The sequence below is a fragment of the Amblyomma mixtum genome, chromosome 2, assembly GCF_055824585.1.
Source record: "Amblyomma mixtum isolate Tamu chromosome 2, ASM5582458v1, whole genome shotgun sequence".
Taxonomy (NCBI): domain Eukaryota; kingdom Metazoa; phylum Arthropoda; class Arachnida; order Ixodida; family Ixodidae; genus Amblyomma; species Amblyomma mixtum.
In genome coordinates, this window is record NC_143013.1 from 285225844 (window position 1) to 285252569 (window position 26726).

The 26726-nt window shown below is 47.8% G+C and overlaps 1 protein-coding gene across 1 annotated transcript in view; it reads right to left on the reverse strand.

Moving 5' to 3' along the window:
* Positions 1-25842, reverse strand: part of LOC149364340 (uncharacterized) — a 74687-nt gene extending 48845 nt beyond the window's left edge. The window contains exon 1 of the mRNA XM_089574280.1: positions 25440-25842. Within this exon, the coding sequence (XP_089430406.1) occupies positions 25440-25442 (3 nt within the window). The 5' untranslated portion in view covers positions 25443-25842. The remainder of the gene's footprint in view (positions 1-25439) is intronic.
* Positions 25843-26726: the final 884 nt, after the last annotated feature.

Below are 26726 nucleotides of genomic sequence, written 5' to 3' on the forward strand. Positions count from 1 at the left end.
CCAGCACTCATGACGGTGCCGAACACAGTTCTAGACACTACGTATAGGTTCCCGCATGCACACCAGATCCCCAAGGTGTCCGTACTGAAACGGGAAGCCATCGCATCTAGTGTATATAGAGAATGTGGACAGCAACGTACCCAGTCGTCTACTTTTAGAGGAGGCATGTGTTTCAGGAGCAGGATAAAATCGGAGTGTCTTATGCTAGCATCACAGTACGATTCAAGGTCATCAGGAAAGTGCAGATACTCAGGCACATTTCACCAACATCCGGATTCAATTCCGGCGCCGAAAATATTAAATTATGACAAAGCAATTAACCACCTTGCCCAAGATGATCACCGATGAAAAACATTCAACTTCAAACAATAAATGAGCGTTTCACACGCGTAAATGTATTTTCCTATGCTCTATATGAACAAGTGGCACCCTTTCAGTCTCTGACACTCACACATTCGTCTCCATGTGTAACCCACGTTCAGTGCACATTTTTTGCAGGGTTAGGAAGAAAAGTATTCTGTAAATTGATTGAAGATCAGCCGCACATATCTCACGCACCACTCCTCTTTTTGCTTTGTTGTTGTTTTCAGTTTTCATTCTGTTCGCTAGAATCTTGCGTAACGAACACTGCATAGATTAGAGGAAATAATTCTCACTGCACGTAGACACCCATTCTAGTTGAAGCTGCAAACATCACCATCCTCGACACTCCCGCGGAGTTTTACGCCCCCATTCAATCACTCCGCCTGTTTCCGGACGTATAACCGCATTGGCGCGGGCAAATCGTGCGCCATGACTACCATGCCGCCCGCACCGTAAAGCTTTTGATGACGCTGCGCCGCACACTCTTGAGAGAGTGGAAAGAGCCTCCCGTCTGCGACGCTTATCCACCGACTCAGCTTTTGCGCGCTCTAAAGGGGGGAAGGGGGGGGGGGGGGGGGGCGAAGAAATTGAGTCCGGCGAACTCTCCGCGCATGCCGACTGGCCAGCTGCTCCCGTGGGGGCTTTTCGGCCAACGACAAGCGCGACGCTCAGGAACTGTAGACGCGGGCGAGCGTCTATGTAGGAGAACACGCTCGTTCCGAGAGCCAGTCGCCCGGCGCCGACAACAATGCGCTGGCTGTTCCTTGACGCGGAAGAAAAAAACAAACAAACAAACGTTTGGACGCTGGAGAGCAAATCCTTGCGCTTCCCGTAAGCACAAGCAGGAAGCACGGACCCTTGGGCGAATGGAAGAACGAACGGCACCCGTCGCAAAAAAGAAAATAAGGAGACCTTGAAAATGGTAAACAAAGCAGGAAGCAACGAACGCATTACAAATCAAAACACGCCGGAATGGCTTCCTTCCTTCCTACTACACGCTTCCTTGGTCTTTCGTCGTTTAAACTGTAAATTCCGCTTCGCTGACACTAAAAACAAGGACAAAGAAAAACCGAACGAGAAATAAAAGAAATATAGAAGGAAAACGAAAGTAACATTGAGAGAACGTAAAGAGGAAGCCGTAAACATAAAATGACCTTCCCCTTTAGTTCCGGAGAAACGCGCCCTCACGTGCCAGGCGTAGTGTTCCGCCGCCTCATGCCGTAGAAGACCTCCTCCTATAACGGTGGCGGCGGCGGCCGGAAAAATAAATTAGTTTTTACTTGTTGAGGCGCCACGGGGGTGTCGCGCGCGGGTTCGCCCCCGACGGACCGTTTTCGGGATGATAAATAGCCAGACTGCCGCGCCGCGGGGAAGGAAGCGAAGCGGACGTCTGTGGGTGGGAAAGCGGTTGCTGATCCTTCACTGTATTCCTTTACTTTTTTTGTTCTGCCTTTGTGACCGTTTTACACTCGGAAACGAAACAGAGTAAAGCAACGTGCCACTCAAAACTAAACTGAAAGTTCGGTGTAGGTGTTTTTGTCCTGCCTTCTATTCGATTTCTGTTTCTGCTTTTTTAACGTCAGGAAACTTTGACGATAAATATAAAAACAAAAAAAATAACAAAACAAGGGTGAGAGCGGAGTAATATGAATGCCGACACAATAAAATTTGAAATGTCGTCTGGTGTGTACAGTCAATCTAAAACGCGACTCGAGTCTCTGCTACGGCTTTGCGCTGCAGAACAAGCCCGGCTTCTAATACTGTGTTCTCTCTATGAATCTGATATAGCACACGCTAGTTACGCAGTCTGCATAATCCGCATACTAGTTTTGCTTTGTGTGTTCCACATGCTCGTCTTACTTCGTATACTTGATGCAGTACAGAGTATTTCACTTAACATTTTCAGCAATTTTAAAATTAGGCTTTCAAGTTAAAAGTGTGCTTTTTTTCGGCATAGCATTGTCAGCTCTTAAGCCAACAGGAAACAACAAAAACGTGCTAACCAGTATGCTGGTAGACTAATAGCGAGCAGTTAACTTTTTAGCTATTGCCGTAGTTTCCTTATTTATTGAGAGAAGTGTAGCCCACCGTAAGTCATATACATGCCAGTTTTTAGAATTTCGAAAAAGCAGTTACCCTCCGTTCCGTGGCCCAACAAATTTTTTTGGCCATTTCAACGAGTCACATGCCCCGGAGGGGTTTGCGTTGTCTCCAAGCTTTTCGAAAGCGTATGTATTTTCGCTCGATATAGGCAAAAATTGTTCGGCGACAGAGCCGAGAACTAAGTTTTCGAAAATCTTAAAAGGTGATATGAAATTTACTTAGGGTGACCTACACAATTCTCAATAAACAAGGAGTAAGAGATTAAAAAGTTAGCTGTACATTGTTAGTCAACCAGCCTACTAACTAGCACGTCTTAGCTGCATTCTGATGCGCTACACCGCCGACAATGTTATGCTGAAAAAAAGCGCTGTTCCAAGTCAAAAAAGCCTACTCCTAAAAATTGCAGAACATCTTCGGTGAAACTCCCTGTGTATGTACCCCATGCCACCTAAAAACCCCACAAGCCCTATACACTTTGTATCCTCTATACTAGGGGTGGCCCAACTGCGGACCCTCGCAGGACCAAGTGCGGCTCGCGACTTTAATGCATCTGTACCCCTCCTCCAATTTCTGCCATATGAGAGCTTCCTTTATGTTCTAGAAATGTGCTTGCCTCACGAATGCGGCATCGCAATGCAGAGGAACTGTGAGCAATCGCTGCATGAGTGGGATTCTCTGTTACAACCAGCTTTATTACAAGAAGTAAAAAAATTCCCACGCCTCACTTTAAATTGCGGCTGTTCACTAAAAAGGTTACTTTTTTATGTCCCTTTGCATATACTGCCTCTCCACCCCTGCTCTATACATTTAGGCATATTATAAAGCGGCCATCTGCTTATCAGTCGGATGTACAGAACTCTCGCTCGCTGCAGTGGTCAGTAATTGCAGCGTATCAGTGGCGTTTCGTTGATGGTGATCGGCTGTGTTTGTTTCAGGCATAAGAGCACCCTTGCGGGGCCACTTTTTACAAACACCAGTGTTGGACTGGCGTGAAGAATTATCTTGAAGTACAGTCGCAGATGGCATTCAGGTTGTTGTGATTTAGCGCATGTTTTCTCTTTATTTACTTACGATTGAGTTCAGCCCCCGTAGGGATCAGATGTAACGCAAGCTTTTTGCGCATAAAATTTGCCCGTGAGCAGCCCACGCCTTGTACACGGTCAACTTAACTAACCTCACCTGCCCAAAGTGCAAGATGCTTACAAATCACTCTGCGATTTCATCCGGAGATTAAAAACCAGCGACACCTTTCGATGGCGATAATTACGGTGGATTTATCAATTTCTTCACTGTGTGAAGGCTAGTCCCAGCTATGGGTTAGTATTTTACTTTATAGTGCGTAAGCGTAGTGCATAAAACACATGTTAGAGTTTTGAGCCACGCTCACTCCCAGATCTCTCTTACCTGCAGACGCCTTCAGATATCGTCATGTGCACATCAACCAGAAACAAGGTGTTTTAAATACAAGAGAACCAGTGCACACGCAAACTAATTATTTGAATAATGCAACGAATTAAATATAAGAACAAAAGCCGGAGAGAACATTTATGAACCATATTCTTCAGCGTATACTGAAGGAACCTGCCGACATCTTTATTAATGCTCACCCTAAGCGCTTTCATTGGTCGCTGAAAGCAAAGACGTGTATCCGCATAAGCAAATAATAAACACGCGTTATAGAGGCATATAATGGGCAGGACTGCGTGAATGACGTACTTGCTGGCAATCGGTTGCCCATGTCGTCGAGATATGGCGCGAGATACGCGGAGAGGCGACAATAGCGCTGCGGTGGCGTTCCACGACATCACAAGACTGCACTCGATGGACTCCTTTGTCCTGCTTAACTCACTGAAACAAGGCTTTTTACAAAGCAACCGCCGCTAAGGCAGGACCGAAGAAAAGTATTTCTCCTTTTTCTTCTTTTTCGCGTCTGCGTCAGTGTGATCACCTGCTGGTTGTCCGGAAAAAATTTTGCAAGGAGGCGCTATATAGCGAGCAACGTTATATGAAGAGAAAGCTGAACGGTGCGATACATTCCATCGGTTTTTGTTATTGTTCTTCCTTTATTAACTCGATCAAAGGCAAAACAGCATGAGAGGCGAGGCGATTGATGGAGTCGCAGTGAAAAATGGCAAGTTCCGGTCAATCGCCCGCCGTTTTGTCCGCACACGAAAGGCGCGCGCACAAAAAGCACACATATATAAACCAGTAGTACGAGAGCGCAGTGACCGCTAGGCTTCCACTGACAAGCAAGGCGCAGACGAAATTGATCGCCCGGGTGGTTGTTGTTGCTTAAGAACGCAACCGACAGAGTCAAAAGACCGTGGTGCCAGCCTCTCGATATTGTATCCAAGTTTCCCGTGTATACTTTTGTCTAGATGAAAAGAGAGCGGATGAAAGGCGCAGAAAAGAATGAAGACAGGAAGGAAAGAAGAAAGCGCTAAACGCAAAATTTTCTGGATTGAGCGAACGCATGCAACGTGGAAGCCTTAGAGCTTGGAGTCGCAGTTTTACGAAAAGGTAAACTCGGCGCCCGCGCACTACTCGGTGTAGGCTTGTTAGGGAACGTGGGCATATTGGTTTTTCGCCTCAACTTTCCCGCGAGGCAGAGAAGAGAAGAATGAAGGGATCTGGGTGTCGTTGCGAAAAAACCACCCGTCACGAGAGTTTGGAAAGAGTTTAAAGGTGCCGGAGTTAGGTTAGTGTTACAGTGTGGTTGAGGAAACTGCCGAAAAATAGAATTTGTTTGTTTTGGTGTGTTTCTTTCGAGGTGTTTAGCGGCGAAATTGCTCACGAGCCGGAGAGAAAGAGAGATAGATGGCAATAAAGGCAGCTCTGTGTAAACAGCGAAATCGCCGTGTAACGATGCGTTCAGGGAAAAGAAGGGGAAAAAGAGAGGGAACATGCAAATCGCGGGTGAGACTGGCGCTGGATGGAGGAGTAGGGGAGAGCGCCCAGGGCGGCGAAACTGGCGCGAGCATTAGCATATGCAACCTCTGCGGTGCGGAAACTTGTACCTTGTAGCGTCGACAAACAGACGGAGTACGAGCTCACCCGCAGGCTGCCGTGCGAGAAGCGACACTTGTGCACGACCTGCGATGACACCCAGTATTGGTGGATGTTTGCGAGGGAAGGCTCCAATTTGCAGGACTTTGTTAATGCGATGGTTCAATTCTTCGGAGTTGCCGGTCTTTGTATCTCGAGCGCGGAAAACCGCCATGAACATTTTGTTCAATAAGCATATTTCTTGTCTTATCCGAGGTCGACTTGGATGTAAGGTTGGTATATTCCTTTAGAAATATTCTATCAGCTCTCGAGTTTCTGTCCGTCTCTTCCTGTGTAATTGGATGCTCAGATATCAAATCAAATCAAAGTTTATTTCCCATCTAGCACTACAGATGGAGGAATCGTAGAAAAAAAGCTTTCACCCGCAGCTTTCACGCATCTGTGGGAACCGACCGGGCAGTTGGGTGATTGGCGACAGGACTTCAGAAGTGGCTGTCATTGGCTGCGACCGGGTCACACCCTGTAAGAGTACTGACAGCCGGACGCGGCTAACATGCGTTGGTATTGAATGCGTACGTTATGTGCTTTGGGGATACGGTGGCCGCAGCTGGCAAATGACAGGGTTAATTGGAGAGACATGGGAAAGGCCTTTGCCCTGCAGTGGGCGTAGCCAGGCTGATTATGATGGTACTGAATCGCACCCAATGGGCTTCCAGTCATGTAACCTCATACTATACACACGTTTGATGTGAAGGGCCAAGAAATTTTTGACCGGCGTGTGCTTTTCCAAAGCGTGCAAGTGGCGCTGGATGTAAACGAAATTCGCTTTCGTAATAATAAAAGCAACTCCAGTGGCGACAGTGGTGAATTGAAGGTCTGCTGAATGATCGAATTCTGGGTTACTTTTGTAAAATCTTTCGTAATCCGCTGCACTCAGTGCGCAGATTGTCAGTTAATGAACAGCAAACAACCATTCCCGCCAGCATATATGAATGAAAAAACGACAACGAATATCTTCCGCCATTTCCATAGGAAGCAAGAAAGCAATTATCTGGAACGCGCGTGAAACGAGAGAAGGAACAAGAGCTACCGAACTTAATCGCCAGTCTCGGTCACACCGGCACCACTGTCAAGGAACGTACTATGGAAGTAATTGAACGCTTACAGAGCGAAAACTTCCGGCTCGCTCTTGAAGAGCAGCGAGGATGGAGAGTAAGTGGAAAAAAAGAGGAGGAGGTGCAAAGCGGAAATTGAAATTTAACGTCAAAAAAAAAAAAGAAAACGAGAGCCGTGCCTTGAAGCGGAGAGTGGCCGCTGGGCCTCGTCGTGTGACAAGCAATTCTGAACGGGAGAAAGCGAGGCCGAGATAGAAGAGAGGGGAGGGAGGGAGGGAGGGAGGGAGGGAGGGAGGGAGGGAGGGAGGGAGGGAGGGAGGGAGGGAGGGAAGAGGTTGGAAAGTGATTTGGACTCACGAAGGAAGAGGAGGTTGAAGAGGCGCGTGAGAAGCGTTGTGAGATCGCGCTTTAACGCCGATAGCAGCAGCGTCGGGACAATGGAGAAGGAAGCGACCACCGCCGGCTTCTGAACCACCTTTCACTCTCTCTGCTCTTCGGGGGCGGATTAATTAAGCGCGAAACGAAGCCTTCCGGCCAGTGGCGATGGCGAAGGAAGGCTCCTCTTCCACGCCGGCGCCCATATGGCGTCGCCGATGCTTGCGAACGTCAGCGGTATTATGTGCTCCGCATGCAAGCGCATACCCCGTATACCTCCGAGATCCTCTTCCCTCCCTCCTCCGTTTCCATCCCTCGATCGCTTCAGTGTACCTTCTTTCTTCCTCCTACCTCCCTACTTCTCTCTATCTCCCTTGCTAACGTGCGACCGGGCGGCGGAGATTATTCTGATCCTGCGACGATGCCTCGGCACTGGTGCTCCCGCTGTTGCTGCTGCCATCACCTCGCTCCCGAACTTTTCACTCTTCTTTCTCGTCTGCTAATCTTTCTGCCTTCTAATTTCGTTTCGACGCGTACAGCCTCGCTCTTCGCTCGCTTTCTTTCCTTCTTTGTTTACTTTTTTTTTATTTTCTTCTTGCTTTTATCCCGCGTCCGATTCCGCTGCTGCTCGCGTTTCCCGATAACAGTAAAAAAAAAGAGAGAAAAGTTTCGCGCGCAAGCGCGCGGCCAGGCGAAGTTCGAAGATGGAAAAGGGATCCGTTCCTTTCTTTCCCTACCTCCTTTCCATCTTCCACCCTCCATCTCTCGCGCGGAGAGACGTCGAGGATTCACGGGGCACTGTTTGACGCTTCGTTGCTTCCTCGTGTTTCTCCCGTTTTTTTTTTCTTTTGAGCGCCCTTTCAATAGGTTTCTTTCTTTTTTTTTCATTTCACCTTCGCTAGCTTCTTATATTTGTAAATCCATACATATTTCTTTTTTCGTTTATCCGCCATTCGGTTGTCGCAGCGCCGTAGTCGCCGTGGAATCGACTGAGCGAAGAAAGTGTACACCTATAGAGTGAGCTGTGCGAGAGGCACGACAAAATACGGAAGAAAGGGATGAAAAGGAAGAAACTTTCGATAGGCAAGCTGAACAAATGTTGAAGCAAAGTTTAGCTTTCACCGACGACTACGCGCCAATTTTTTTTCCCCCTACTTTTCTGTCGCCTCTCTCTATCTTATTCCCTGTGCTTCCATCCAGCGCTGTAAGGAGTGCCCGTATATATTGAGCCCCATTGATGGGTTCTTAAATTTAGCTCTCCACGCCAGTTTGCCCCTGCTACTGCTGTGTGGTTGTTGTTCTTGTTGCTGTGCACCGAGCTGTAAATACAAGACGAATGGGCAAAAAAAAAAACAAACAAAGGCCAAGTTCTGCAAGTTCTGCAGGCGCGCAAAATTTTTGCTCGCCGCTCTGGCGGAGTGCACTCAAGATTTGTCTTCCCTTTTTTTTAGTAGTCCTCGTTTAGGTTCAGAATATTCCTTTCCTTATATTGTCTTGCTTCCCGCCTTGCACAAGCCTACCAAATTTCTCTAACTTTTTTTTTTATAGTTTCTTGCGCGCTTGATTTCGGCGTCAGTAATACATCGTCCTGTGGCCACAAGGTATCCCGGTTGCGATCTTTTTTTCTTCTGGCACGCTCTTTCGCCGTTCGTAAATTGCCAGCGGGATTAAATATGACTGGCTTTGGGCAAATCTCCACTAATTACGGAGCTACCGGCTCACCGTCTCGCTTTCTTTAGACCTAAGTCTCCGTTATATCAATTTTGCACAGGACGGCGCCTTTATGGTCTCTAACAAAGCTTCAGTCAGAGTCGAAAGTATTAATGTAATAATATACTTTAGGTCTACATGTCTAAACAAAATTCGTCTCATTGTTCTCATTGTCGCTGCTTATTATGTCGCTTCGTACTGTGGTTCGACCCTCGAATACAAATGAACACGCATAGTTGGCATCCCTACAAATTTATGATGTAATAGCTCGCTCACAGTGAAGCCAAGGCAAGCGGGTTTTAACACTGCTTGTGCTGTAGAACAGATGCAGTAGAAAAACATGGACGGTCGCTTAGGGAAGAAGATTAAGAATCACATGATCACTGTCTATACTTCTGAGTATAAAACGCCAAGGCACACACATACACCGCACTAAAGCAATCTTTCAATATATGCGTAGTATTAGGCTGCCAAGCGGCTGCTCAGGACACCGAGCACTTAGGGATCAACCTATACTCCAGCTCCTCTAGAACACGCAACTCCCCTTCGACCAAACCGTCGCTGATGGTGATCTCACACGGTAATTTACTTAAAGGGCACGCGTATCGACCGCTATTCTGCAGGCTCGCGTTATTGCACCCTTTTCTCCGATCCCCCAAGCAAAGAAGGAAATGCGATCGGGTTGAAAGTATAGGCAACCTTAGAGGGCCGCTATGGCTGCGGGAAATGCTGCCCGGCGAATATAAGCAGATCAACACAGCCTACAAATAAAGGGAAGACGGGAAATAGATGCACAGGAATAAAACAAAATGGCGAGCTATCCCTATACCGAGGCAAGAAAGTGCACTTTCGGCTGCCGCGCAAAGCTTCTTCGAAACCAAATGGGGTGGCGTAAAGGATGGAAAGAAGAGCAGCGGTTTCTTTGGGGGAGGAGAACCAACTGCGTATAGCTCCTGAGCGAGGCTCTCCCTATTCGGGAGCTTGGCAAATCTCCTCCCGTTCGAAACAGGCCGGGCAGGAAACAGTCGCGAAAGCCCCCAAACTGTTCATTTGCGTCGAAAAGGGGGAAAAGCCTTGCCAGAGAAGCCCCATAGTAAAGAGGGGGCTGAGAAGAGGCGGGGAAAGGGGAAAATAGGAGGAAGAAGCAGAAGACGAGGGAAAGGAGGGGAAAACAAAGGAGCGGACAAAGGAGCCGGAGCCCCGTAATTCGATAGAGAATCCACCGCCGTTTTCAACTCGTGTGGGCACGCGGCTTTGCTTTGAGTCAGCGACGTTGCGTGTACAGAAGAAGGGGAAAAAAGGATAGGAAAGGTCCGAGCTTGAATCCCATGCTGAATCCTTCGAAACGAGCTGGTGTATACTTACTATTGAGGAAGGGGTTATGTCTCTTTTTTTTGTTAGTGTGTGCCTCGCACTGATATTTGTGGGTTTCACGGAGAACAGAGTGCAGTTATTCGGCTTGTGCAAAGGAAACGCATTCAGGCTAAACACCGCGCATCGTTCGATGAGACAAACTTTGAGCGGCGGCAGCGGTACGAGGAGCAGCCCGATATATACTTTTCCTCTTTTTATCCCGACCGCCCGACAGGACTGGACATTCGTCCACTGTTTATCGAACCACAGCAGGCGAAGAGAATCTCAGTGCCAGAATCCGATCCTAGCGCAGAGCGGGTGGTCGTGGGAGAGAGTCAGGCAGAAATAAAAGAAACAGGAAAAAAAAGCGAAAGATCAATGATGATAAGACAAAACACACAGCCAGCACCTTGGCCACGGCGCAATGACAGGAGAGAACGTACACCGAGAGAGCTCCATGATAGGGGAAGATAGAAAATAAAAAAAAAGGATAAAAAGGAGGTGCTCCGGCCAGACGTGGCCAAATAGAAGGTGTGTGGGCCGGTTTGAGGGATAGCGCGGAACGGCGGGAAATTGCGGTGCATCGAATTCCTTCCTGTCCGGTCGATGTAAGGCAGGCGTGAGGCTACTCGCTGTTTGGCTGTTGCTATTGTTGTCCGACGCCGAAATACCAGCGGCAGCGAAAGGGACGCCTCTCGGGCGTGCCCAAGCCCACGTGCGGACAGATTGGCGCGTATGTGGATGTACGTCGGATGCGGAGACAAATCATCCCTCGTCCGAGGACGTCTCTTCCGCGTCCGGGCCTTCGTACGGCTCTGGGTATTCACGTGGACGTCACAAGAAGATCTGGTTCGCGCGATGATCGAAGAGCCTACAGCTGCGAGCACGTTTGCTGGGGTAGGAGCAGCGTTCAGTGCTAATAAATATCTCTGTGAGCAGCAAGATTATCGTTACTGTATTTGTATTTAATGTCACAAAAACAAGGCATCATTGCCTACGAAGCCCATGATGATCATTTGATTTCAATGAAGCATGGTCAAATAGTGTTGTTGTTGACGTGACCAAAGACACGTTTTGCCTAGCATTTCGACCCAATGAAAGCCGAGGATCAGCACCGGAGAAAGCTTAGTCCCGTTGGAGTGCCGGTGCAAAACCGGTGGTACTGGGGTTCGAACGTTAAAAGAGTAGAAAACTGAGCTAGTTGGTTCATACTTCTGGGTGGGTGCAGCTTCGTCCTCGTTCTGTGTGTTTCTTTCTGCGTCCGCGTCTTGTTGTTCCTGCTGTACCCACCCAGAAGAAATGAGGTTCGAGCCCCGAACCTCCCCTGTACCAAGTGGGTGCTCAAACAATGGGCCATTGCTGAAGTAACACGAAGATGGAGGGCAATCAGATGCATGGATAGCGTGCAGAATGAGCAGCCAAAAAAGAAGTTTTGAATAATTACTTCCAGCGTCAAAACAGCGGATGTTTATTTTTGATTTAAGCAGTTTGACTGCCGACCAGAGGCACTTATTCTTTTCCGAAACCGACGAAGTGAGCCAAAAATAATTATCTGAGGTGCAGCAGCATTGGCGATGCGCTCAGCTCTAAGCCGATGCGCCAGAGAAGCTGGAGTTATAAAAAGGTGCCTCACTTATGACGGATTCGAAATAAAGGAGCAATTACTAATTTGCATCTATCCAAATGCAGCCACACGGCTACAAAGAAAAGCTATACAGCTTGAACAGAAACTTTGTAACTAAAGAAAAATTAATCCTGGTCCATGGTTCGAACCCGGGACCACCACTTCACCAGAGCAGTCGCTCTGCCAACTGAGCTAACCGGGACGGCTAGCATACGGGGTCTGTTAGAAAAGTATCCGACTTTATTTTTTTTTTTTTTGTGAACACCTGATGGATATGAAACAGGGGCGCTTGCACCAGCCGACCTTGAACCTTCGTGCGCATGTACGAATATTTTCCGGCCTGCCGATAGCGTCAGTCGCTGGGACGCAGCGTTTGAGTGAGGCAGTGCGCAGTGCTCTCGTCGGTTTTTTATTACAAGGAAAACGGTGGAGCGACAGGAGCAGCGCTACTGCATCAACTTTTGCCAGAAACGGGATGACAACCAGGTGGAAACTGTTCGAAATATTTAGTGCGGCTTTCGGTGAATAGGCTATGAGCAGCACACAAATTAAGCAGTGGTACAATTAGTTTAAAGATGGCCGCACATCGGCGGAGAGCGAGCCACACTCCGGTCGGCCATCAACATGCCGAAATGACCAGGTCATTGCCGAAGTGAACGCTGTGGTGATGCGGGACCATCGTGTGACTATCCGAGAAATTGTGGGAGAGGTGGACATCAGCAATTTTTCTGCACATTCTATTATCCCCGAAGATTTGGCCATGGAGAGAGTTGCGGCGAAATTCGTGCCGAAGCTGCTCACGGCGGAGCAAAAGCAGCTTCGTGTTGAAGTCTCGCAGGACATGCTAGATTTTACAAACTGTGACCCCGACTTCATAAACACTATAATCACGGGTGACGAGTCTTGGGTGTACGGGTACGACCCGGAAACCAAATCCCAGTCGTCACAGTGGGAGCATTTCATGTCACCGAGACCAAAGAAGGCCCGCCAAGTGAGCAGCAATGCCAAAGTGATGCTGGCAGCTTTCTTTGACTCCCTCTGTGTGGCACACCACGAGTACGCACCCTTCAGGGTCAAACAATGACCAAAGAGTAATACAGGGACGTCCTCCGTCGCCTACGTGGTGCTGTGCGGCGCAAGAGACCGGAGTTGAGGTCAGCAGGAAATTGGCGCATCCATCACGACAATCTCCTGCACATTCCTCGCACTTGATTGAGACTTTTTTTGGCGAAAAACCAGACTCCTGTAGTTGAACAGACTCCTTACTCTCCTGATATGGCCCCCTGCGACTTCTGGCTGTTTCCCAAAGTCAAGAGGACTTTGAAAGGAGCGCGATTTCAGACAAGACAGGACATTATGGCTGCAACGACAGCTGAGCTAAACTCCATTCCGAAAGAGGCCTTTTCGGAATACTTCCAACAATGGCAGCACCGCTGAGAGAAGTGTGTGGAGTCCCAAGGAAACTACTTTGAAGGTGATTAGGTTTCCAACGCTCCAGTTATGCCAGTTTTTTTTTCTTTGGCCAAAGGTCGGATACTTTTCTAACAGACCTCGTATAATAGGGCGATACGGCCAGCATATGATAGGGCGAGAGACTCGTCCTACCATATGCTGACCGTATCGCACTATCGTATGCTGGCCATCCCGGTTAGCTCAATTCACAGAGAGACTGCTCCGGTGAAGCGGTGGTCCCGGTTTCGAACCCCGGACCAGTAGGAATTTTTCTTTAACTGCGAATTTTTTGTAGAAGCTATATAGTTTTCCTTTGTAGCCGTATGGCTGCGTTTGGGTAGATGAGAATGAGTAATTGCTCCCTTAATACAAATCTACTCCACCTTGAACGATTCGCCTAAACAGTTGACCTATGACGGATTCTATTCCGACACAGTGGCACGTTGACGGAGTTTGTCTGCGGGAAACTAGCTTTATACGGCTGATGCTGCAAAGCAGATAACAAGACTCATTTCATATCTGCCACCCACGCGGTAATCGCCGGCGCTCTTAGCCAAGTCCCAGTGAATGCGATGAGCGCCTAATCAGTCCCGTATATAAAGGGATGGAATACACGGCTTCTGCGCTGTTTAATCTTGACGGCCCGTCCTTTTGTCTTTTCTGTTTTTCTCTCCAGGTTCCTGTTCAAGACAACTGTTCCTGCGTACCTCGCGACGGAACGCAATGAAAAATGTTCTACTGTCGACGCCGGACGTCGAGACAAGAGAGAAAAAGTAAGAAGGAAAGAGAAGTGGTCTATGTTCCCTCTGTGTTACCTAAAAAGGAAGCATAGGCCAGAAAAGTTTCATTATAAGTCGGACAAGAAGGAACAAGAAGGCGAATGAAGGTAGTCTATGATTGGCAGGCTGTAGTAGTTGTACGTGGAGGCCAGCAAACTGGCGATAGGGATTGAACAGGTCCGTTGCGACATACAAGGCCCGCCGTGATTGAACCTTTTCTTCTTGACTGCTTTGTTTCAGTTTTGGTTCGCTCCATCTTTCTGACTCCCTCTCTCCGACTCTCTTTCCTTTCTACTTTTTTTTTCTTTTTCGGGGATTTAACGATCCCTTTAATAATTCTGAGCGCGGGTTCTGTGTTTCACTGTTCCCGCTGTGTCCGTTCCGTTCTTTTCAATCCTATTGCAAAGTAACAGCGCGGATATCCAAATTGGCGGCTGTGTCTTTATTTTGCTGCACGATCGTTCAGCTAACGGCGGCTCTGGCCACGTGTTCGTTTCCGTTTGATGACCGGTGCGTTACCTTAATGGCAACGCAGTTCTCTGCAACTGTATGTGGAAACTTCGAAAGATTCGTCGTTCGTCAATACTCTAAGGATATGTGCAGATGATACGGTAGTAATATTCATTCGTACTAATGCTCCATGTCGTTGCGATTTAATTTCAACCACTAAGGTTATTTGAATGAATGCTTTGTTTATGTACGCCCATCAATGTAGTTTATTGGAAGCGAAATCGGTGAAGAAGACGCGTATGCTTGTACTTTATAATGCTGCTCTCTGTAATTGCCCACAAAGGATCAGGCTTTGTGTTTGTTTCAGGCTGTGTTGAAAAACTGCGGTTAAATTAAGTATTGTCGCTAACATCACGTTCCGTAAACTTTTGAGTAAGTGTTTCCGAATAATTAAGCACACCAATCTGAATCCGGGAAGCAATGTTTCCAATTAACCAAGCAGGCCTGTTTTCTGTAAAGGCAACAGGCCTATCAATACCTCATTTCCGCGTTCGCTAATCAGCGCAGCTCTAACCACGAGAATAAAATTGCGACTAGCCGTCATGTAATGCCACACGATAGTGTATAATGTTTTCATCGCTTAGGCATCGAATTCCTGTTCTGCTATTAAGCGAGTCAGGTTTCGCATGATAATACACTAACCTGATCAAATTCCTTTAACGCTTCGTACCTTCCCTAAGAGTATTTTTCTTTCGCGCCGTCTTTACGATGACATAAAACCAGTGCCACCGGCTGGATCGCGGGCACGATGGTGCGTGCAGCTAAGCGGCCGTGCACAAAGCAGTATAATAAACGGGATCTCGTCAAACCACACGCGATGCAGGGAGCGCTGCAAGGGCAGTGGTTTGAGCTCGCCCCCTACTCTTCCTCTCCTCCTCTTTTGCCCTCTCTCTCGTTCTTTCTTTCTCTCCCAAGCACCCAAACTCCGATGTTAACCGCGCCAGAGAAGTTCCAACGCTGCTTCGTCTATGGCGGCGGCAGTGCGGGTCAAACTGTCGACCTCCTTTAACGCTTCGCTCAGGCGGACCGTGAATGCAGGACAGTTCGAGTGGCTTGTCTAATTTTATCCGCTCTTCTTTCTTTCTTTCTTCGTTCTTTCTCTTTTTTTTTTCTAGGTACCCGTATTGGTTTTCTTTCTTTTTTCCTCCTCCACTTTGAAGCAGGAGCTGTGCGCCTCCGGGAGATGCTGCCCGTTCGCCGCTCACATCAGCGAAGGCCGGGGTTAATTTGGAGAGACTTTACGTCCTCTTTTCTTCCCTCACTCTCTTTCTTTCTTTTCCTCTTTCTGGTCGGCGAGGGGCCCGAATTCGATTCACGTGTGATACGGTGAGCGAGCTTGGAGTGCGTGCCGGTTTGGGATGTGTGTGTACACGGTGTATGGGCGGCTGCTCCTGCCTAGGCAATTGATCGTCCAACAACGCCCCCCCCCCCCCCCCTCCCCGTACCTCTTCTCGCCACTTCTTCACTATTTTTGTTTTTGTTCTCTTCAGTGCGGTATGGCCTGTGTCCTTTCCTGCCTTCTTTTATGTTTGTTTTTATACTATTAGTCTCGGTAGGTAGCGGCGGTGGCAAGGGTGTATCAGCCAGACTAAAGGACCCCGTTGGACAAGAGCCTGGAACCAAAGAGCATCGATTCTTCGTCCTACTATAGTTTCGGTTTTGGTATTTATGTTCCTCATTAGGATTGGCTCTGCGCTCTTGAGTAGTTTGGAGCGTCCCGTTTGCTTCGGGTTTTTCCTCTCTCTTTTTTTTTTTATCTTTCTAGCCCTGAGTGTGTTCGAAGCCGTGCTTTTATGCCGCGGAACTTAGTTAAGGGCCGGTTCATTAGCCGCGTACGTAAATCACGCCAGAACTCTTCGATGAAAAGAAAGTAAGCAAGGAAAGGTAGCCGAAAAAATAAACAGACATAGGAGAGATAAGCAGGAAGGTAGGAAAAAGAAGACATACGTTTTAGGAGCGGATAGAGTGAAAGGATGCGACTTTATAATAAGATAGTGTGCCATGCACTATAAACACAAATATGCCTATGTGGAAGTAAAAAAGGAAGTGTGCGGAGTGCGTAATGCTGAGGACGGCAGGAGATCTGGGAGGGGACAGTATCTAACAAATGAAGAAATGTGCCAAAGTGGTGCAAATTACCTCTCTGATCTACAGTTTCTGCGTAAATTTCGGCGTTTAAATAAAACGCACAGATGCTGTTGCGCTTTGCTACGATGCTCCATGGTTTGAGTTCTGAAATACACAGGGTCGTCGTCCACAATTATACCGTATTCATTATTAACGTAAATTATTAATCATCCTGTACTTTGCAGATTCGTGTGAGAACCTTAGCGGTAGTTTTCAGCTGGCCGCTAGGGGCGCCGACTAAACGAGAAAAAAGTTGCTTTCTATTCGAACTTTAGCAAAGCTTGTGCCAGCTCTCCAAGAATTTAGACATTTTAACTTTCTTACTGTATCAGTAAATTATGAGCGGTAAGTGCGTATTTTTCTTAGCGAGAGCCGAGCTGAGTAAGGCGCCGTCGCGACCACATACGAACGCGGAATTATGAAACGGGCTACCGGACAAGTCCTCGGCCAGACGCTTGCATGCGGTCAAGCACGAACCGATCATTACTCACAGCACTCGACTTACTAATTTCTGCCAGCAAGATAGTGATCGCTCCTCGCTTTTCGTTTAACTGTAATATCGAAGCCGCTATACAATGACAGCTCTCTGCATAACTTGAGCTCTGTCTGCGTCACAGAAAAAAGAAAGAAGAAAATCTTCAAGGTGGCGCTGCTGGGGTCACGTACAGTGCCCTGAATACATAACATCATTTCGTCGCTGCCTCACCCGCTGGGCAGAAAAATGAGAAAAAAAAAGGGAAAATGAAAAGAAAAAGCGCTTACGTTCTATGGTTCTGGAAAAAACAGCGGAATTCGGCCGAAAAGACGTCGCCTAGGCGAGCTGAGGAGGCGGCACAAGAGCGCTCCGCGGTGCGTGCTTTGATTTCTTGACACTGTCTCATCGGGCTTTACGCGAGAAGAGAGAACCGCCAGTATCGGGGCGTACAAGCTAAGTCAAAACAAAACTAAAACAAAAAAGAACTTCGAGAATGAATGTACAATCCGCTCAGTCTCGAATGTAGGTTGCGGATTGAGAAGAGCCTGGCGGAGATCGGATCTTACGACTTTTTTTTTTTGCTGCTTTGTTTCGTCATCCGGGTCTTTTTATTATCATCGGAGCACGTTCGTCTTTTTTTATTTTTAATTCCTTCTTTCCGACTCCTGTTAGATTCATCAGTCGCGTCAAGGTTATAAGACACCGGAGCACGGCGCGGTCACGAAACTGGTTTCTCCCTAATTTATATGTTTGATTCCGTCGGCCTTATACCCAGCCTTCTTTTCACATTTCCTTTTGTTTTTCTTTTTCCACGTTCTTTATGCGGACTGCCCTGTGAGACGAGCACACCGCCTCGGCGCGCGCACGGAGCGCCGTCTATTCCGTGCCGGCGGATCCAAAGAAAATCGTTCGAGTCGGCCGCATACGTGTCCGCAGGCTTCATCGTTCTCGTACACAGCGCACGTTCTTATACATCTAAGCTAAATGGAAGGAGAGAGAGAGAGAAATAAAGAAGAAATATACGGCGGAAAATAAAAAAAAAGACTTTCTGACGTCGATGTGACTGTCAAAACGGCTCTCGTTAACGCATGACATAACTGTCTGTCGAGATATACACGTCGAGCCACGAATTCGGTGCACCACCTTGAAATCTGGGAGAGCGCGGACTCTGCCACGTGGTCGGATCGGCGTAAGAAAGTAGTCCCAAATGCGCGCAGCGATACAAATGGAGCTCCTCGCCCGCTTTGCGAACAAATCGGGGTACCTGGAATTTGAGAACTGGTAACGCGAACTGACTCTGCGCGAGAAATAAATAGAGAGATGAATAGAAAAAAGACAAACATGCAGACAGCTGAAATAAATGTCCGGATAAGCGGCGCAACGACTGACTGGTTCTTGAGAGCCGTCTCTCGCTCTTCTGATTGGACCAGATACACACGGCCGCTGCTTTGACAGCGTTGCAGGGATTTACCGATACGGAATGTAAGGCGATGTGTGCACGCTTCGCCGGCTCGCGTAATAGAGTTTGTTTTTTCTTTCTTTCTTTTCTCTTCCCTTCATCATCTAGTGCCAGGTGGGGGAGCTATTTATCTCTCGTGATCCGCGATATCGTCGTCGCCGACGCTGGGTACGACGTTGGTGATTCGAGACCGGATTCTGTTTGCGTTCTCAATGAAAGCCTTTCGGCACTCGTTCCTTTTTTTTTTTCAGTCAACACCCCGCATTCTTTAGCTAATGTATTCCTTAACTAGTCCGCCCATTAGGAGAATTTTCAGATTACCATGGCACGAGGGAAGTCGAGGGCAGATATGAAAGGCTCTGAGTTGGAAGCCGGTAAATCATTAAAAAGCATAGGCGCCGCGGTATAGTGGAAATTTTAGTACTAAATATGATCTTTTTTAGACGCTAGCTACGTGATACGAAAAATCAATGGCAAAATTTTCGCGCTTCCAAAAGTACATCTTAAAGCTGAGGCCGCACCTCCTCGTCCTGATGGAAATACCTCTAAGACTGGTGGGTGATGTCAGTACAGGCCATGAAGCCAACAGGAACCGATCCTTATCAAGAGAGTTCAGCCTCACATGCTCCCAGGATCATCGTAATGTCAACCTTTCTTCTAGAGTCCTCGAAAACCACAAAATTTGTCGTTACAGATGTCTTCATAAAATCAGCAGCCATTCCGACCAGGCACATTACTGGTGCTCCGCACAGGCTTTCAAGCTTTACGTCACAGTATTTTTCTACCCACCGTCACGACTGAGGAAGACAGCGCCTCTAGGCTCCCGTTAGGTTTCTTCGAAATAACTTTCGCTCGGGGTCGTGCTCAGTTTGCTTAGCTTCAGGCGAGGGCGATACACTGGCGAGCGCAGAGGGGAGGGAATGTTTTTAAGCACGGTGTCTGGCGCGTCTGCACTTAAGGGAATGTATGGGATCCTAAAGAGCGTAAGAGCGAACCGACGTTGTACGTAGGCTTACTGCTGCTTTTGAACGTCCGCTTCCGCCTAACCTTCGACCTCACGAAGTAAGTGCTATAGCGTTAGAAAGGCATCAAGCACGGGGGTGCATTTGAACAGGGCGGGCCGGCCACGTACTATAGGCTTGTGTTTGAACAGCTGCAGAAGAGCACCGGACGCACCAAAGCGGAACTGAACTCGCAGGGTCGCTTCTGGAAGCACAGGACTGACCACCTTACACGCCTAGTGCCTGTCCTGCTTGTTCTTTAGGGGCTCCGTGTTCATGTATACTTAATGCACAAGTCATGTTCTTTAGGTGCACCAGACGGACGTGACATTAAAAAGCAACAAAGTTTTTTTGTCGCTTTCTGGATGCCTTTCAGAGTCGGCTTCCAGTTCTCTGCTCTGAAGCGAGCTAAACGTATCTAGTTAGAGGCCTTGACCAAATTAATGCGTAGAGCGCGAAACGAAGTTCCCGTAAGCAGCTTCGGATGTCGCTTATGGAAGTGAAAGACTGCTTTTTTTTTAGGTGTGCATATTTCTCGTGTTCTTTTTCCTTCTTTTTCGGCATTGGTGACCGCAAAAAAGAATGTTTTGCTACGAGCTAATTTAGAAAGGTCTCGTCAAAAGGTAAAAATATCATAAAATAAAAACTTCGTGCGGCATATATAACCAAACAAGTGCAAACCTTCTTGCTATCGATTGCGCTTCTACAGCACTATATTTACGTGAAAGTGTATAGAAAGGTGTTTCACTTGGTACATTGGCTCCTAGAAATATTTATTCACAACTTTCAGCTGTTTAAACGTCATCAAAGCGGATCGCCAATGCATTATTGCGAGGCAATAATTAGAGTAGTCCCTAACTACAAGAGACTACCATTCACAGCGCATTTAAGCTGGATGCGAACAACCATCGGGTCTTCCAGTGTATTCGCTACTCTTAGAATGGCGAACGTAATGTGCCGACTCTCCTATACGTAAGTCTAAACCTTGCCTCGTCTAGACCTAGGGCATGGTCCAGGCCTAGGTCTAGACCTTGCTTTCTAGTCGCATAAAACAAAATTCCAAGAGGCAAAGAAGTAATAACGCATATCCACTCGCAATGCTCTCAAAGCGCCGACCTCGGCAAAACGCCCCTCCGGCACCGTCTAATGCTTTTCTCTTTATGGCGTAAGAGCGGCAACAAAAAGTGCCATTCGATTGTGCAAAGCCGTGTCGTTTTTCCTGCGCGACAAAGGCACTCAGGGCGGAATGGCATGTATTGTGCACTTCGTGGTGCTTTATGGCGACACATATAAACCGTGCAATAGGAGAAAAGCGCTCTTACTATACTCGCTTGCCATTTCCTTATTTCCTTTTCTGTCCCGAATTCAGGCAGCAGCCGTCTGGACCGCGTACGATACCGGCTGCGTGCGAGTTTGTTTAATAAACGCCCGCAACGAAAAACGACGACAAGAACTCGCCGAAAACTATCGCGACAAAGCGCGACGCCGCCTACGTTCCGAGGTTGCGTAAGCTTTCTAAGACCTCCCGTTTATAGCTTGAAATGCTTTGCTCTGCTCCTTCCTCCCCTATCCCCCTCCTTCCCACAAACACACGCTCTTGTCGGTCCTGATCCTGAAAAATACGTCCATAAGACCTACGGTAGCAGATGTAGACTACGGAGGATTGCGTGAGACATTATGAGCACATGCTGACTGACACACACGTCCCCGAAAAAAAAAATAAAGAGAGAGAGAGGCCAAGAAAGCAGTATTCGCCGCAGGCAAGCGTGGGAGCATTGGCTTGAGCTGCGGTGCTTATATTGTAGCGGAAGACGCATTCCATGGGAACCGCCCCGAAGGGTATTCGCAGTCTGATACGAGCACTCCGCCGCCGAACACATCGACCTGTGCTGACAGGTCGATGGGTTTGCCAGTTGCCTGCTTCTTTCGTTACGGCCCTGGCTTGGATTTCAGAGACATGGAACCCTCGTGCAAGGCGGTGCAGAATCATCCGCGGCTTTTGAGTATTAGAATAAGGTGGTTAGGTTAGATTTTTCAGAATTTGGCGCGGAGACGAAAAATAGTCTTCAGTGGGGAGCTCGTAAACTCTATTTTATCTCACTATATTACTTGCCGTAGATTGGAAGCTACGAGCTGAAAGTGACGCATTCTATTAATGTACAGTCAGGCCGGAATGAAACGCGAACAGAGCATGTCAAGAAAACAAAATATTTTACCAGCCTACTTTCAGCTGAAGTGTACAACTAGCCTGATTCATGTGTCTGGGTAAAGGGCCTACTGAAATGCATAATCGAAAATAGGTTGTAAAGGAATATCTCGCTGTAAAGCAGAAATGTATGACATATGCGTGTTCGCGTTTCATTCCGGCCTGACTGTACATTGCGTCGAGTTTATGAGCCAATCTCTGGAAGCATTCGCTTTGCGCTCTTAGCTTTCTCGGTACTGCAAGAAGTAGTGAGATGACATATATAGTTTTCTTGAAAACCAAGCAAGTGAAATCGTTTAGGTAGCTTATCTTGATTACCCTAGTGCTGCACCTATCTGGGCGATTCGCCGCCGCACCGGCATCTCCACCTGCTAGCCTAATTGCGCTTTATTAGAAAGCGACCGAAATTATCCGCACAACGTTTGCAACTGATTAAACAAAAGCGTAATTTTATAACTTCCGTGACATGTCTAGCGTGGCCAGTGTGAGCCGATGACACAGGCTATAGCCAGCATGACAAACCTCTCTTGATAACTTTTAAAGCTTTGATACTCCGTCAACTATTTTGCACTGCAATAATTATACATAAATTTTGCTTTTCTTACCGCAAGAATTTTGATGATTTTGAATGTTGCACTTCGTAAATGCACGCTTCACATCATCTTCAGCCTAGCCCATTCATATTTGTTGGTATTCTAAACATGGCCCCTGCTAATTATGCTAAGGGAATCATGAGGCACATTTAATGTTTATAGCATCCTTATATTTTCTGACCGATTAGTCTTGTATGTTGTTGCCATGTTCGTACTCTGCACACGAAGCATTTACGAATAAATGTCAGCGAATGACTTCTTCAAATGTGAACCCATTTATTTATCATGATAATGTTTGAGGGACTTTTTTTTTAGCTCCTGTGTTTCTGCTATTCAGTGAAATTTGCTTCCAAGAGGTAAACATCTTGAAATGACTTCAGTTACTTGCGCAAAACGGTGAATAACGATACGACAATGTGGCGTACAGCCCACGGCAGGACAATCTCAAAGGAGCACACAATACATACGATCAAATATAGACTGAAAAGCGTCGAGGGTTGGAACCCGGCGCGATTTCTTAGAGTACAAGCCAGGCGAGAACCATTATACGCTTTACAGTTCTTCGAAATTTTACAACGGACCAGAGCACATTTCGAAAACTACTGCAACTAAGTCATTCTTTCGAGACCATCGAGCAGTTGCATTGAAAGCTTGGTATGAAACGCGAAAGTGGGCTTTGCCGCTTACAGGGCAGTTACGTGGTGAAGCAAGCAGTGCGTCTTTTGTGTCTACCGTTCAATGGCCAGCTGCTCCAAGCCGAGGCAGCATTTTCCCAAAAGGGGGAAAAAAAAGGAACAGCTAAGGTGACATTACGGGGAACCTGTTAAAATATTCATTGTTCGAGCTAGAACCATACTTCTGCGCAGCCCCCAAAGTTCGTATATTTCAAACACTCTGCCTTCATTAGTGAGCGGGCTGCTCGAAATGTTGCGGGGTTTTTATGAAACATAGCCCAAGCCGTACTGACGGTCCCGACGGTTCTGGAACTTTCTGTAGAAGTACGGACCTGCCAGACAGGGATCAAAGGATTCGGGCTGTTGGTAAGTGTTGGAGTAAGCCGAACATGGTCACATTGCTTTATCATCTTTGACGTTTGCGGCACAACGCAACAAAGCTTCTACGGGGTGAAGCAAGCTTTACGATACGAAGCCGAACGAAGACAACTAACTTAGCAAATATACCAAGTTAAGGCTCATGTTAGGTTAAGGTAAGAGCACAAGTTTAACAGCGTATATTCTTCAAGCAACTGTAAGATTACTCCGCACCGAAGCGAAATTATCGCACGTGTAAAACAAATGAGACAAGGAGTGAAGAGAAGACTCTTTCTGCCGTTGTTCGCATCTCAAGCATGCACGCAGTTCATTTTAACTCTCTTTAAGAACGTTCTACAAGCAAATAACGCGATTAATCCACCAGCGAGTCTTGGCTGAAGACCATTATGCGGGCGTTTGCGCATCCCTCGGCAACAACATGCGGGCTCATTTAGGAACACTGGAGATCTCTTTCCCGGAATTTATTCTTGCTTTAAAATCAACGCGATGTAAAGCAATCAACCTTGCTTCCTTTATATATTCTAAAAGTAACAAGGAGGTTTGTGCCCAGGAAGCCCGGGTTTACTAGGAAAAAGGGGATATTTATTTTTTTTTTTAAAGAAAACACTCTGCGACCCGCAATTTCCGGTGCTGAACCCGTGGGAAAAAGTGCCAGGCGTGCAGCCACGCAAGCTTTAGAAAGCTTTATAAGCTTTATAAAGGAAGCGTAATAACCTCAAGAAAGTGCGTCGGGCCATGCAGAGCGCTTGACGGCGTGCTCAAGCAGCTGTCCGTTTTTTTGTGCTTGGCGCGTTTGAAGTGAAAATAAAAAAGAAACAATGCTTGGAACGGGACGCGTGAAAGCTCTTTTTGTGTTTGGTGAGGATGCTCGCCGAATTGTCACCCGCCGTCGAGCATGCCCCGTGGAAAAAGTCATTTCCCAATCCCGAACGCGCTGCCGATCCGCGCACCTCACTGCAGCTACAACGTTTACTCTTCGAAAGAAAATTGTTTTGTTTAGTTTGCGCCCGAACAAGATGAAGGATTAAAAACGCGTCGATTTTTTTTTCTTTTTCTTTACCAGTTAGTCTCTCGAGTGCTTAGTGAGCGGGCGAGCGTCTCGAATTCGGGCTCAGTGTCGTGTGCTTGTATTAGCTTCCTTTTATGTGTTTTATTTCGAGGCACATCAAACAACGCGTCACAAAGTCGGAGTACAGTGTATGCGCGTTTATTACCGTCATCGATCAAACTTTGCCACGTCACACTCGCGGGTTGCTGTTCACTTTTTCTACTTTGTTTCTAGGCTTCAGTTTTCTCCTAAAAGTAGCCGCTTCGCCTACACTGAACGCCGCGTGGTGTCGGGGACTATGGGGCGCCATCGAATCTTAGACCTTTAGCTTTCTAACTAAATCTTTAATCTTCTTTATCCTTCCTCCACCGCCTAAATTAGCTGGTAGATATTTATTGTTCGAGCTTGCTACTCGCTGCGAGTTATTTCTTCCGTGTTTTTGTTTGACCGGAAATCGCACTTCATGTTCTGGTACCCTCGCCCAACACTCACGAAAGCTGTGGGAGCGTACGCTTCAGATCATCCTTATTCCATTCATTGTTAGCAACCATGATGTGGATATTTAGATAAGCCACAAAAATTTGTTTTAGCGAGGCAGTGTAAATATAATGGTATACACGAAAACAGTGAGAGGCGCTAGAATTTTGCGATAAAAGTTTATGGAATGAACGTGAAATGTATTTTTTGACAGGAGAGTTCAGCACTACGCATACCTGATGTCACGTGGGAGAGAGCGGCATCGACCTAGATATGCGCTATCGGCCCGTCCATTGTCACCTAATGCAGGATTTATGATCAGCCAGCTCGTGATACAAAAAACAGTCCCTCGAGTATTGCCATCTTTATAGGTGCAAATGTGACGTCATCACTTTAACTCCACCCTTCAAAGCCTTTACACGTGCTTTTGAAAGTGTCCGTGCTTCATTGCGAATATTTTAGTCTATTGGCTGCCAGTTCGTGCTAACAAGGACTGATACTATTCAAAAGCTGAACACGCGGACGGCAGCGCGCGTTCTCATCCTGTGTAACGTTGCCGTGCATAAGCGAAAATTGTTGTCAGCGTTTAGCAAGAATGAACGACCACTTACCATGCTTTTCTTGCGATACTGGCAAGAGCACGAGGCGTTGTTGTCGTCAGCGGAGGGCGAGCGTCGTTTTCAGTCAAGCACGCCGAGGTTGCAGAGAACGTCGGAGCGGCCGGAGACAGAACGGCAAAACAAAACAAAAACAAAAAAGAAAACGATGAACTCTCAGCGACGTCAACAGTGCGCTTCGTCGGCCACCGGCTCAGCCATAGAGGTTAGGATAAACTGTCCTTTTTTCCACCCCCGCGCGCGCGCGCCTCTCTCTCTTCTTCTCGGCTGTGGCGCGATCTCGGCGATCCGCCGGTTATCCCAAGTCCTCCGAGGAAGAAGAGCAAGACAGGCCGATGGGCGGCTGGCACGCGACGTACTACGCTGCGCTCTGGGCGAGCGTCGATTGACCAGCATCCGCTGGGGTCCACCTGTTTTTAAGAGGTGTCCTCTGCCCGCTTCCGCGCCGGCACGCCGCCCACTGCGCCTGCGCAGACTCTTTCTCCTCCTCCTCTTTTGCGCCCCCCTCTCTCTCTACCTCCTCCGGTTTCGCTCTTTCACTCGCTCCCCACCTCACCCCTTCGCCTTCCTCGCCTCCTGCCCCTCGCTCTTTTACCCTCTCTTCACGCGGCGATCTCGCTTTCCCTTTCTCAGGCGGCCGCCGCTGCACGGCCCAATCGAAGCTGAGCCCGTATGGGGGCAGAAGACAGCGACGGAGACGCCGACACTTCTTGCCGAGGAAGCGCACCCTGGCCTGTCTCGTTTCATCCCGCAACGGAGGGGCGCAGAAAATGCTTCCCCCCGCCACCACCACTAGCGATCTCGAAGGAAGAAAAAAGTGCGATGAAAAAGTCCGATATTACCTTCGAACGCCCCTCCCCCTTCTCTTCCCGTGTCCCCCTCATCTCGCCTTGACGCACACACGCACGCACATCCTCCACAGCACGAAATGAACCCTGAAACAAAGAAACACAGCTTACGGAAAACGGCGCGTACGCACTGTAGCAGCGGCAGCAGAAGCAGGAGAGGGGACCAAAGGCAGCAATTGCGGCTGGCCAGAGAAAGCAGAGCAAAACTCTACGCGTTTCGCACGCGCCTGCCGCGATCGGATCACTGTTGCGTTTTGTTGTCTGATGCCCTTCCCCTCCCCGATGAGCTTTCTTCTTTTTTCTTCATCGTTCACTCCTTTTTTCTGTCCTTCCTTCTGTTTTCTTTTCATCGCACCGCGCTCAGGTATCTTCGGCCTTCTGAACGCGCACTTCCACGCGTTCGCTCTCTCACCCTCGCAGCCGCTCCCCTCAC